The 13,446-nt window shown below is 44.0% G+C and overlaps 1 protein-coding gene across 1 annotated transcript in view; it reads right to left on the bottom strand.

Moving 5' to 3' along the window:
- Positions 1-13,446, bottom strand: part of pdia5 (protein disulfide isomerase family A, member 5) — a 126,091-nt gene that overhangs the window by 69,188 nt on the left and 43,457 nt on the right. The window contains exons 10-13 of the mRNA XM_068034842.1: positions 11,887-11,958; positions 11,156-11,292; positions 4,495-4,565; positions 4,128-4,291 (exon numbers count right to left, since the gene is read on the bottom strand). Coding sequence (XP_067890943.1) covers positions 4,128-4,291; positions 4,495-4,565; positions 11,156-11,292; positions 11,887-11,958 — 444 coding nt within the window. The remainder of the gene's footprint in view (positions 1-4,127; positions 4,292-4,494; positions 4,566-11,155; positions 11,293-11,886; positions 11,959-13,446) is intronic.

Here is a 13,446-nt window from a genome sequence, read left to right on the forward strand (position 1 = left end):
ATCAGAACAGGTAACAGGTAGATTTTAAGGAGCGTCTCAGAAGAGAGTGGTGGAGAGGTTGAGGGAGGGAATTCCAGAGCTTGCGGCCCAGGTAGTTGAAGGTATACCCACCAGTTGCGGAGCAATTAAAATCAGGGATGCGCAAAAGATCAGAATTGGAGGAGCAGAGAGATCTCGAAGGGTTGTAGGTAGTTACTAAGATAGGGAGTGAGTGATGTCTCCTTCTTTGACTCGGTATTAATTTTTGTTTCATTTCCTCCTGTGAAGCACTTTGGGATGTCTTACTGTGTTCAAGGCACTATATAACTCAAAGCTGTTGTCGCACTAAAACTTGGGGGGGGGGGGGGGGGGGGTTGGGGATGGTCTCTGGCTGGTGTTCAAGATATTTTTGGGTTAGAGTAGAGGGAACTTCCAACTGCATCTGGTCCGATACTCTTGACATGATGCAGATACAAATAAGAGAGACAGCCACAGGTTTCCCAGCACTGTATCCTTCACAAAACAAAAATATGTACGTGAATTCCTCTAGTGGTAAACACTTACCAAGCCGCTCAAGTTGTCCTTAAGTTGCTTTCATTGTATATTCAGTGGCTGCTTCCATAAGCATCAGCTCAATATGATAAAAATCTTCCAACATTTAGCAGCAGAGGTAGAAAATGTCAAGTGTAGGATTTGGATTTCCTGCCAGAAGCTCAGGGATTTTAATAAAACAGTTCTCTGAGCCAGCTGCAGCTCTTGGTTATGCTTTTAATAGATCAAAAAATACACAGAGGTTTCTGAACTAGGTGAAAAAGTGGGATCGCCAAATACGAGGAGACTGAAATTTCCATAAATTTCCCGCAAAAACAAATGGATTCGACCCAGAGTCTCCTTCCTTTCCTGTTACACAATTTAATTAAATGGCACTGAGGATTCACTCCCCATCCTTTGTCATCAAAATGTCAAATTAAAAGCAATTAGTTCCACTGTGGTTCCTGGTGAGTGACATTGTGTTTGACAGTCACTTATCTACAGGCCAGCACTGCAACAGTTCTGTTGAGTGCTTTCATCACAGTCAAAGAGCACATCGACATCACCCTATGAACAATCAAGGACAATATGCAGCTGGGGAAACTTCATCTTGAAAGCAGCAGAGCTAACTGGCGACAGGCTGGTCAGTAGGCGCAGGGGTGGGGATGCAGAGTAGTAAAGTTTGCATCAACAATTCCAAACAATTCTCCTGGCTGACCTCACACCATCCACCCTCCGTAAACCAGAGCTCATCCAAAACTCTACTGCCCCTGTATTCTAATGGGGCCCCAAGTCCTGTTCACCCATCAACCGTGTGATACATTGGCTCCCAGTCCAACAAAGCTTTGATTTTAAATTTCTCACCCTTGTTTTCAAATATCATCAGACCTCACCCCTCCCTATCTCTGGAACCTCTACCGGCCCGACAACCTTCCATGATATTTGCCACCCTTCAAATCTGGCCTCTTGTACATCCCTGATTTCCACTGCTGCACCACTGGAGCCATGCCTTCAGCTGCCTAGGCCTGAGGCGTTGGAATTCCCTTCTTAAACCTCTCCACCTCTCTATCCTCCTTTAAGACATTTCTTAAAACCTACTAAGCTTGTCCTAATAGCTCCTTAAGTGGCTCGGTCATATTTTGTTTGTATAATCGTTCCTGTGAAGGGCCTTGGGATGTTTTACTCCAATAATGGCGCTATATAAATACAAGGTGTTGTGCTTGTTAATAAACTTTTTCTGTAGACAAACAGGGCACAAACCAGCACGGATTTATTAAGGGAAAATCGTGTTTAACTAACTTGCTCAAGTTTTTTTTAATGAGATAACAGAGAGCTTTGATAAGAGTAACATGTTGTAAATGGACTTCCAAAAGGCATTTGATAAAGTGTCAATTAACAGGCTTGTCAGCAAAGTTACAGCACATGGAATAAAAGGGACAGTAGCAGCATGGATACAAAATTGGCCAAGTGACATGAAACAGAAAGTAGCAGTAAATGTTTATTTTTCAGACTGGAGGAAGGTATACAGTGGGTTGGTGCTAGGACCCCTGCTTTTCTTGATATATGTTATTATATCAGACTTGGGTGTATATATGACAGACTTGGGTGTATGTGGATGACACAAAATTTGGCAGTATTGCGAACTGTGAGGAGGATAGAGATAAGTCTCAAGATGAAAGACAGGCTGGTGGAAGGGCTGGACAAGTGGCAGATGAAATTTAATGCACAGCAGTGTGGAGTGATTCAGTTTGGTAGCAAGAACAAGGAGATGACAATATAAATTAAATTAAAGGGTACAATTCTAAAGCGGGTGCAGGACCAGAGGGACCTGGGTATATGAACACAAATTATTGAAGGTTGTCGGGCAGGTTGAGAAAGAAGTTAATAAGGCACACGGGATACTGGGATTTATAAATAGGGGCATAGAGTACAAGAACAAGGAAGTTATGTTAAACCTGTATAAAACACTGGTTTGACCTCAATTGGAGTTCTGGGCACCACACTTTAAGGAAGGATGTTAAGGCATTAGAGACGGTGCAGAAAAGATTCATGCGAACGGTTCCAGGGATGAAGAACTTGTTGGATGTTTTTTTTATGCGTTCCTGGGATGTGGGCATCGTTGGCTAGGACAGCATTTATTGCCCATCCCTCATTGCCCTTGAGAAGGTGGTGGTGAGCTGCCTTCTTGAACCGCTGCAGTCCATGTGGGGTAGGTACACCTACAGTGCTGCTGGGAAAGGAGTTCCAGGATTTTGACCCAGTGAGAGTGAAGGAACTGCGATATAGTTCCAAGTAAGGATGGTGTGCGGTTTTGAAAGAAACTTGCAGGTGGTGGTGTTCCCAAGCATCTGCTACCCTTGTCCTTATAGGTGGTAGGGGTCATGGGTTTGGAAGGTGCTGTCGAAGGAACGTTGCTGCAGAAGGAACATTGCTGTCGTGCATCTTGTAGATGGTACACACTGCTGATACTGTGCGTCGGTGGTGGAGGGAGTGAATGTTTGTGGATGGGATGCCAATCAAGTGGGCTGCTTTGCCCTGGATGGTGTCGAGTTTCTTGTGTTGTTGGAGCTGCACCCATCCAGGCAAGTAGAGTATTCCATCACACTCCTAACTTGTGCCTTGTGGACAGGCTTTGGGGAGTCAGGTGGTGAGTTATTTGCCACAGGAGTCCTAGCCTCTGACCTGCTCTTGTAGCCACGGTATTTATATGGCTACTCAAGTTCAGTTTCTGGTCAATGGTAACCCCCAGGATGTTGCTAGTGGGGGATTCAGCGATCGTAATGCCATTGAATGTCAAGAGGAGATGGTTAGGTTCTCTCTTGTTGGGGATAGTAATTGTCTGGCACTCGTGTGGCACAAATGTTACTTGCCACTTATCAGCCCAAGCCTGGATATTATCCAGGTCTTACTGCATTTCTACACAGACTGCCTCAGTATCTGAGTCGTCGCGAATGTTGCTGAACATTGTGGATACGTTGGAGAAGCTGTGTCTGTTCTCCTTGGAGAAGAGAAGATTTAATAGAGGTGCTCAAAACCATGAGAGGTCTGGACAGAGTAGATAGGGAGAAACTGCTCCCATTGGCCAAAGGATCCAGAACCATAGGACACCGATTTAAGGTGATTGACAAAAGAATCAGAGGCGACATGAGGAAAAATCTTTTTACAAAGCGAGCGGTTCAGATCCAGAATGCTCTGGCTGAGTGCGTGGTGGAGGCAAATTCAATCGAGGCCTTCAAAAGGAACATTGGACAAATACCTGAAGAGAAAATATTTGCAGCACTATGAGGAAATGCTGGGCAGTGGGACTAGGTAAATTGCTCTTGCAAAGAGCCAGCACGGACATGACAGGCCGAATGGCCTCCTTCTGTGCTGTGACCATTCTATGATATCTGGGCATGACATTTTTTGTCTAGGGATAGCTACAGGTCTGCAGGTGAGATGCCCTGCTCAGTGTGCAAAACCTGGGCACATCACTGATCAAACACAAGCCTTGTGCCCCCCTCCGCCATTCATTGCATCATCTTCTGTGCTACTCATTCCATCTTTTGTGGTGTCCTGCACGTGGGCCTTACTCTGCAATTAAAAGCAATGAATTTTGGTTGGTGTCAAAAACGTACTTGAGGAACCATTCGATGATCTTGTCCTTGGTCCGCAGATGTGGAAGTGTCCATTTCTCTTCAGTATTTTCAAAGTACTTCAGTGTTGGGAAGCCAGTGATTTGATACCTTTCTCCCAAGTACTTGTGAGCTGTGACATCGACTGCTGCCAACACACCCGGACTCTAGGATAACAAAGCAAAACAGTAACTGGAGGAGGGGCAGGTGGAAGAGGAGTGAAATTAAAAAGCTACATTGAAGTTTTGAAAGTGGGACAGATAAATGGGATCATTATTTCTCCTTTCTAGGGTGCACCAGCCCCATTCATCATTAACTCCGGTTAAAACAGCAGCAATCTTAGGAAAGAACAACACAAACATTTCCTTACATCACTGTCATTATTCAGCACCTCAGCAGCTTCCTCATACTCTGGCTTCATCTTTTTACAATGACCACACCCTGTATTGGAAACAGAATCAAAATTAGATGCACCTCACTTAGGAAGGTGTCATAGTTTTCTAACTACAGCTCCATGGATGCCACATGCCAACTATTGCACCATGCAAACTGATTCAAGAGAGGCTCTCATCATTTCATTGTAACCAGAAATCTAACAGGTCAGAGGGTGTTACCAACCCATCAAGAGAAAAAACATGGGCTTCCCTAAACTGGGCTCAGAAGAATGCAGTCTATGGAAAACAGGGTTAAATAGCAGAGATGTGAGGACTGAGGAATATTCTAGGACTAACCATTGGCAATGAGGAAATATTTACAAATATACAAATTAGGAGCAGTAGGCCATTCGGTCCCTCGAGCCAGCTCCACATTCAATAAGATCATGACTGACCTGTCTGTGTCTCGAATTCCACATCCCCATCTACCCCCGATAACCCTTGATTCCCTTGCCCAACAAGGAAATATCTACCTCTGCCTTAAAATTATTCAATGACCCCGCCTCCACCATCTTCTGAGCTGGAGAGTTCCAAAGTCACACAACCCTCAGAAAAACATTCCTCCTCGTCTCTGTTCTAAAAGGGCGACCCCTAATTTTAAAAGTGCCCCCTAGTTCTGGACTCCCCTACAAGAGGAAACATCTTTTCCACATCCACCTTGTCAAGACCGTGCAGGATCCTGTACGCAGAACGTTTCTTCAAGAGATTAAATGGGCGGGGTAGAGTTCACGGTAGGGTGGTTTGCACATGGGCTATGCAAGGAGATTAATTGAGTGGGGTAGACTACACAATGGGATGGACTGTACATGAGCTAATTAGATGGGGTAGAGTCGAGTTCAGGATGAAGTACATACATGGATGGTGAAAGGAATGAGGTTGAGGAGCAGATTACATTTTCCAAGACCACAGTCCTGACTGCCCATTTTAAAAACGGCGAAAGCAGCTACATATTTGAATAAAAGCAAAATACTGTTTTTTATTTCAGATTTCCAGCATCTGTATTAAGTGCTGGAAATATGCAGTAGGTCTGGCAGCATCTGTGGAGAGCGAAAAACAGAGTTGATGTTGAGTCAGATATGACTTTTTCAGAACTGCCTATTTGAATATTTTTTCTTCCCTTTCTCTGTTAGTTATATTTGCCTCCCAAAATAATCCTCCCTTACAATTTGAAATAGCATAAACCAGAAATATACTTATTTTTGATATGTTTCATGAAAAAAAACAAAGTCTTGCATTTATATAGCACCGCCCACCACCTCAGGATGTGCCAAAGCACTTTGCAGCCAATTAACTACTTTTGAAGTGTAGTCACTGTTGTAATGTTGGAAACACAATAGCCAACTCGCACACAGCAAACTCCCACAAACAATATGATAAAGGTCAATTTGTCTGTTTTTTTAGGCATTGATTGAGCTATAAATATTGCCCAGGACACCAGGGAGAGTGAGAGGGAGAGTGAGAGAGAGCGTGAGAGACAAGGAGCACAGGGCGTGGCGGGGGGTGGGGAGAGCAGGGGAGAGCGCGAGGTGCGCAGCCCCACAGGTGTCAGCCATGATATAGTTGGAAGCACGCTCACCACTGAGTGAGGTCAGAAGCTGACACTCCAGTACTGAGGAAGTGCTGCACCGTTGGAGGTGCCGTCTTTCGGATGAGACGGTAAACCGAAGCCCCGTCAGGTGGACGTAAAAGATCCCACGACACTATTTCATAGAAAGAAACATAGAAAAATAGTAGGCCATTCAGCCCTTCAAGCTTGCACCGCCATTATACATGATCATGGCTGATCATCCAAACTCAGTACCCTGGTCCCACTTTCTCCCCGTACCCCTTGATCCCTATAGAAACCTAGAAAAATAGGAGCAGGAGTAGAACAGGGGAAATTCTCTCTGGTGTCCTAACCAATATCTACCCCTCAATCAACATGGCAAATAACAGATTATCTAGTCATTATCGCATTGCTGTTTGTGAAAGTTTGCTGTGTGCAAATTCGCTGCCACGTTTCCTACATTACAACAGTAACTGCACTTCAAAATTCCTTCACTGGCTGTAAAGCACATTGGGTTGTCCTCTGGTCATGAAAAGCACTATATAAATCCAAGTCCTTTTTCCACCGTAGAGGGGCAGGGCCCCTAAGGGACAGACAAACAAAACATTCAGTGATGCAATTCTTCATGTCAGCTTTGCCAACAAACCAGTCACTAAAATGCTGTTTATCAACACAACACTGAACATTGACCCTCTATAATTGACAGTACATGAATTAAGAACAATTGGTAACTAAACAGCAACACAATTTACTTGATCTTTCAGTAATAACTGGCCAGCTGACTCTGCCTTAGTGATAAGCAGATAGGTTTAGCCCTCAGCCATTATTTCCATGTTTAATAACTTCCTGTTACTGTGACAATTACCAGCTACCAGCTCAGCAGTGCATACACTCTTGCTCACACCTGTCAACTGTTTAAGCGCAGTCGAGAGAATATGGATTTTAAAACTCTTTATAAAAGGATAAGGGCGGATATATTTTTGTCTCAGTTTAACATATTGCATCTCAGTTTCCAAAATGCTGCATTCACCCAACTAGTTGGCAAATTAGGAAAAAAACTCCATTTGTATTAAAATCATACAGCACAGGAGAAGGCCATTTGGCCCATTTTGCCTGTGCCAGCTCTCTGAAAAAGCTACCAATCAGCCCCACTTCCTTGTTCTTTTGCCATAGCCCTGCAAATCTTTCCTTTTCAAGTACACATCCAGCTCCCTTTTGAAAAGGTACATTGAATCAGCTTCCAATGCCCTTTCAGGTAAGGTATTATAGATTATAACAACTTGTCACATAATAGCCCCTAGCTTTTATTTCCAATCATCTTAAATCTGTGCCCTCTGGTTATTGATTCTCCTGTTGGTGAAAACAGTTTCTCCCCATCTCCTCTCATTAAAACCCTTCACTAATTTTGAATGCATCTATTAAATCTCTGCTTAACTTTCTTTGCTCAGACAAGAGCAATCCTAGCTTCTCCTGTCACTCCACATAACTGAATTATATTTAACAATTTATTTTTTTGACACGCTACCTTTTACAGGGAACCAACAGCCAGCTTTTTAAAGAGACTCACTATCTCACTGCTGATGAGCAAGGATCTCCCGCAGGTTATTGTAATTACTCTGTAGGTTAGCTGTCGTACCAGTAGGTTAATTTCTTCACTCAGAGGGTTGTGAATCTTTGGAATTCTCTATCCCACAGGGCTGTGGATGCTCAATGAGCATACTCAAGACTGAGACCGATAGATTTTTGGATACTAAGGGAATCAAGGGAAATGGTGATAGGGCGGGGAAGTGTTGAGGTAGATAAGCCATAATCCTATTGAACGGCAGAGCAGGCAAGGGGGGGGCCATATGCCCGACTGCTGCTCCTTTTTGTTAATGTTAATAGAGAAGAACAAAAGCATTAAGGACCTCCTTTCGTAGCTTAGTAAATTTGTCCAGTGGCTGACTGAACCAAACGGACTAGGATAAATGCTGAGTGAGGTCCAGGACTGGGCTTCGCCGAGACGCTCACCCACCCAAGTAGGCAGCCAATCAGCCCACAGACATTCACGATTATGGTTGGCATATAAATAGTGTCCACTTGGGCATGGCACTGGAGGGCTACTAGTGTGGGACCTTTCTGAAAAAAGCAGTCAATGTCTTCTGGAAAGGAGGAGTGGGGAGAAAATGCATAAGAAAAATAAAAATTTAAATCATCAGGAAATGTTGACCACCACCACTTTCTCTAGGGAAATTACACATTACAAATTAGGGATGGGCAATAAATGCTGGCCTTGCCAGCAAGGCCCACATCTCTCAAATAAATACAAAACACAGGCTGTGTCTCGTCTCTGGAAAAAAAAAGACTGGGCGGTGATCTGAGGCTTTTAAAATTACAAAAGTGTTTGGCAGGATAGATGTTGAGAAGATTTTTTCCACTTGCAGGCAAGACTAAACCAAGAGCCATAAATATAACAGTCACTAATAAATACAATAGGGAATTTAGAAGAAACTTCTTTATCCAGGGAGTGGTGAGAATTTGGAACTCGCTACCACAAGTAGTTGAGGTAAGTAGCATCGATGTATTTAAAGGAAAGCTAGATAAGTACAAGGGAGAAAATAAAAGGATATGTTGACAGGGCTAGATGAAAGGATGAGAGGAGATGAGTGTGGAGCATGAACACGGACATGGAGTGGTTGGGCTGAAAATCTTGTTTCTATCCGGCAAATTCTATGTAAAGCCTATTTGTTTTCTTTCCAATTTTTCCTCCTAATCCCCCTGCTTTCCATTATATAAAATCAGCCCTTTGGCACAGATGGTCAGTGAAAACTGAAGATTACTGGCAGCACCCAAGTGCTACGGATTTTCACTGACATAGCTGTGATCGAGGAAGCCGTTTTGAGCAGCGGCCCACATGAATTGGGTGCTGCTCTGTAAATAACCAAAACCTTGTGACTCCTGACAACATAGAACATGCGCAGAGCGATCGCAGACGTTATCAATGCAGGCAAACATTTTCCAGATTGCCAGTATGCGCGAGTGACGTCCCCACGCAATGACGTCCTCACCACTCTCCATTCACCTGAACAGTACCCTGCTCCCTCCCACCATCCGTGCTTCAATCGCCGCTTCACCCCGCTCGATCCCCACCGCGCCACCATCTTCCCTCATCCACTTGTTTTGTTCCACCATCACTCCCCCTCCCCCCCCCACCCCAGTTACTTGCTCCTGCCCCACCCGCCCCACTCTTCCCCCTCAGCTGCTCGCTCCAGACCTCTCCACCGTTCCTCCGCCCTCCCCTTTCCCTGCTCCTCACTTCCACCCCCCCCCCCCCCACTCTGCTTTCTGGCTGCTCGCGCCCCCGCTTCCCCCCACCCCCGGCTGCTCGCTCCCCACTTCTGCTCCTCTCCGGCCGCTCGCTGCAGGCCGCGTCGTTTTCCCTCCTCTCAGCCACTCGCTCCCATGTCACCCTGCCTTGTTTCTTCGGGCGGCGTGGCGGGGAGCAATCGAAAGTGGCAGCGAGTGGCGGAGAGGAGGGAAGCGGCACAGGCTGGAGTGAGCGGCTTGGGGGGGGGGGTGCTGCGGGGAATCATGGCATGAGCAGTTGGAGCGCAGGGTGGAGGGGGAAGCGAGAAGCGGGGAAGCAGTGAGGCAGGAGCGAGTGGCTAAGGGAAGGCAGCAGGGAGCGAGTGGCAAGACGACTGGCGCAGGAGGGAAGGGCAAAGAAAAGCACAAAGGCAGGAGGGAGCAGGGAACTGTTGGGGGTGGGATGGCGATGGCAACTATTGAGGGGATTTTCGGGTTGAATTTGTTTTTTATGATAAATTGAGCAGCGCCATCTTTATTTCTGGCCGCTGCCTGAGACATCGCAGACAGTGACATTTCAGTGGAAGAGGCTGTATTTGCGCATGTGCTGGTACTTCGCCACCTAGTGGTTACATTGTCAGCAAATGCAGCCCAACCAAAATCTCATTTCACCTGGCAACACCAGCAGCCAGAAGTTATGAGACACTGAAATAATATCCATTGAGAAACAACCCTGTCATGTCTTATCAGTTTATCTCCGAGGCAGAATGATTTGGCCAGGTTTAACTGCACTTATTGCTGAATTGAGATTAAACAAATTGTGCTGCTCTTTAGTTACCAATTGTCCTTAATTCATGGACTGCCAATTATAGAGGATCAATAACGAGTTGTGTTGATTAACAGCATTTTAATGGCTGCCTTTGGCTTGTTGGCAAAGCTGACTTGAAGCACTGCATCATTGTTGTTCAATCTCTCTCATTGCTGAAATGAATTTAAGCAACAAAATCTCAAGCCAAGGAACCAAAGGCATTTGTGGAGTAGTCTCAGTGATCTCCTGGAGCATGTTTGATTATTTAGAGGGGTTGCAGTGGAAATTCCCAGAGTTTGTTTTCCCTAAATTGGCCTAAAGAATTTTTCCCTCTCCAGAGGACTGAGAGACTGGTGTGTGGGGACAGGGTGAATGGGATGGGGTTTATAACCGTTTGGGCTGAGGCCAGCTGGTCGTTTCCTGTTCATAAATAAAACTAGGCACTGTACAATCAAAACCAGGATCCAATTTCCAGCTTTAAAGGGGGGTGGGGAAATCAGCAACTACGTGCATACTTCTATTCTTTCGAGAACAGCTTCTGACAATATTTAAGAACAACTTGTACTTCTTTAGCGCCTTTAAAGTAGTAAAACTTGCCAACGCGCTTCACAGGAGAGTTATCGAACTAAATTCAATACTGAGCCATATATTGGGACAGGTGACCAAAAGCTCGAAGAGATAGGTTTTAAGGAATATCTTAAATGAAGAGGGAGGTAGAGAGGTGGTGAGGTTGAGGGAGGGAATTCCAGGGTCCAGGGACAGTCAAATTCTCAGTAACTATTAAAACCCACCATATTCCAGTTAGGTATGATCCGATGTAATCCAGAGTGATAGTAGATAACTCCAGAGCCAACATGCAATTAATAAAAGCGAGTGGTTAAGTGTTGAGTTTCCATAACTCTTACAGAACACACGCATAAGCAGCGGATAAAGGTCTTGAATTCAGGCTGCAACTTACACGGGGCATAAAACATAACGAGCACTGACGGATGTTCCTTCACAAACCCATCAAAGCTATCGTCGGTCAAATGGGACACTGCGGACTCCTGGTCTGCCCACGGGACCTCTGGGGCTTTTGGTTGTGCTGCTTGCGGACTGGTGATAAAAGTGAACACAGATGAACACCAGACGAACTGCTGTCAAATCCATCCAACCTGATCCCGTTCGACATCATTTTCAGTCCATCCCACCTCCCACAAGACATATCTTTAACAAGCAGATTAACAGCAACTCCTCTTGTGGTTGAGTGCATTTAGCTTGGGTAGATTGAAGTTTATGTGGCCAAGAAAGTTAAAGTACAACATAGAATGTCATTGTAAAAATGTTTGCTATTAAGCAGCATTTTCTGTTGTTGGCCCTTTAGCATATTGCAGAGGAGCCTCTGATACATTATCCCTTAGATTCAGGATCAAAATACTTTCAGACAATAAGCTATTAGTAAACATTTGTTTAAATGAATGATAGGGACATTAATGATAGTAATGCAGTTAAACACGTACGATGAAAACATTTAACTGACAGCAAGGTTTAAGAGGATTCATAATCACAATGCAGTGAAGCATTTATGTTCCCAATGTAATGAAATAGTCTGAAGGTGAAAAAATTTGTCTTTTGTACCCGAGGCAGTAGCAGCAGCAAGATAAGGCACATGTAATTTTCTTTAGACATATAACACTTAATCTTACTCACTTTTTCATCCACTCAACAAAATCTTGGGCAGTAGCTCCGTAGTTTTCAAAATTAAATAGAAACTTTCCCTTCCTTTTGAAAAAAGCCAGAGAAAAATAAAACTCAATTATCATGCAAACTGTGCAACCTGCAGAACTTGAAAACTCTTCCTAATGAGACCGAGGTTATGGGATCAAATGGGCTGAAGGGTCTTCTTCACACAAAGCCAACTAGTGAACATGAGAAATGGGAGCTGTCATTATGTTTTGTGCTTCACTTTTTCTACTGCATAATCCAGACCCTCAAACTTTTATTTAACTGTCTTTACATAAATGAATAAATAGTGCAGTAAGTAAACCCTGAACAATTTCCCAAGACTTGTCTAAAGGGAACAAATGTCGTTGAGATTTTGTTAACAAAAAAAGAAGCTTTCTCCTTGCTTCCATGGGGGGCTGCCTCAGGTTGAGATACAGTTCCAAGGAGCATCACAGCCTTTCACTACCTCATGGGGGCCAGTAATTATTTCTGGACAAGCCTCAGAAAGCTGCTTAACCTTAAATACAACGTCTTTCTTTTTGATACGTTACAGAAAATCAGCTCAACAAGTGAGTCAAGTCTTCTAATCATCTGACAATTACACGTATTCAATTTCAGTCGCAGCCACTGGACGGTGATCAGGAGCAGAATTGCTGGCTGACTTTCTGTGACAGCTGTGGCTCAGTGAGCAGCAATCTCCCCCGGGTCAGATAGCTGTGGGTTCACGTCCAACTCTAAGCACTTGAGCATATATCCCAGACGTCAAACTGAGGCCTCGTCCGCCCTTTCAGGCGGAGACACAAGATCCCATGGCAGTAATTCGAAGAGAAGCATAGAGCCATTTTTCCCAGTATCCTGGTCAAAAAATATCCTTCAACCAACATCACCAGGAACAGATACTCTGGTTATTATCTCATTGCTGTTCGTGGGATCATGGTGTGTGCATATTGCCTGCCTTGTTTCATGCATTACAACAATGACTACACTTCCAAAAGAATTTCATTGGCTATAAAGCACTTTGGGATGTCCTGAGGTCATACATTTAAAAATAAATTGACCCATATTTCCACAGTCCCTCACAAATAACAAATGGGAATTTGCATCAGTTTTGAAATCCAGATCCAATAGGACAATTAAGTCACACACTTGCTCCTAGTTAGCACAGAAGCAGAAAAGGCGGCACACACATGAATGGCAATTCGAAGCATTCTACATTCAAAACGAATCATTTGACAATTTTTAAAAAGTAAAGCCTATTTGACTTTCAACTCTGGAGACAGAAAAAGAAAGTCATGTGGTTTAAAAACACTTTAAAATTCATAATTTGACAGTTGCAGTGAAATGATCCTTTGAGTACTTTCTGAAAAGAGAATTTAAATAGTGCCTCAAGAAGTTATGATAATTTCAAAACAGCTTTTACAGCGATCAATTTTAAGCAACACTGTAAACATCATTTTATAAATATACTTTAGAAACATTTTCTAATTTGCTCAAATCAACAAAACTGCAATCAGTCTGGGCAAAATTCCAATTAAAGTTCATCGA

This window comes from Heterodontus francisci, chromosome 7, assembly GCF_036365525.1.
Source record: "Heterodontus francisci isolate sHetFra1 chromosome 7, sHetFra1.hap1, whole genome shotgun sequence".
Lineage (NCBI taxonomy): Eukaryota > Metazoa > Chordata > Chondrichthyes > Heterodontiformes > Heterodontidae > Heterodontus > Heterodontus francisci.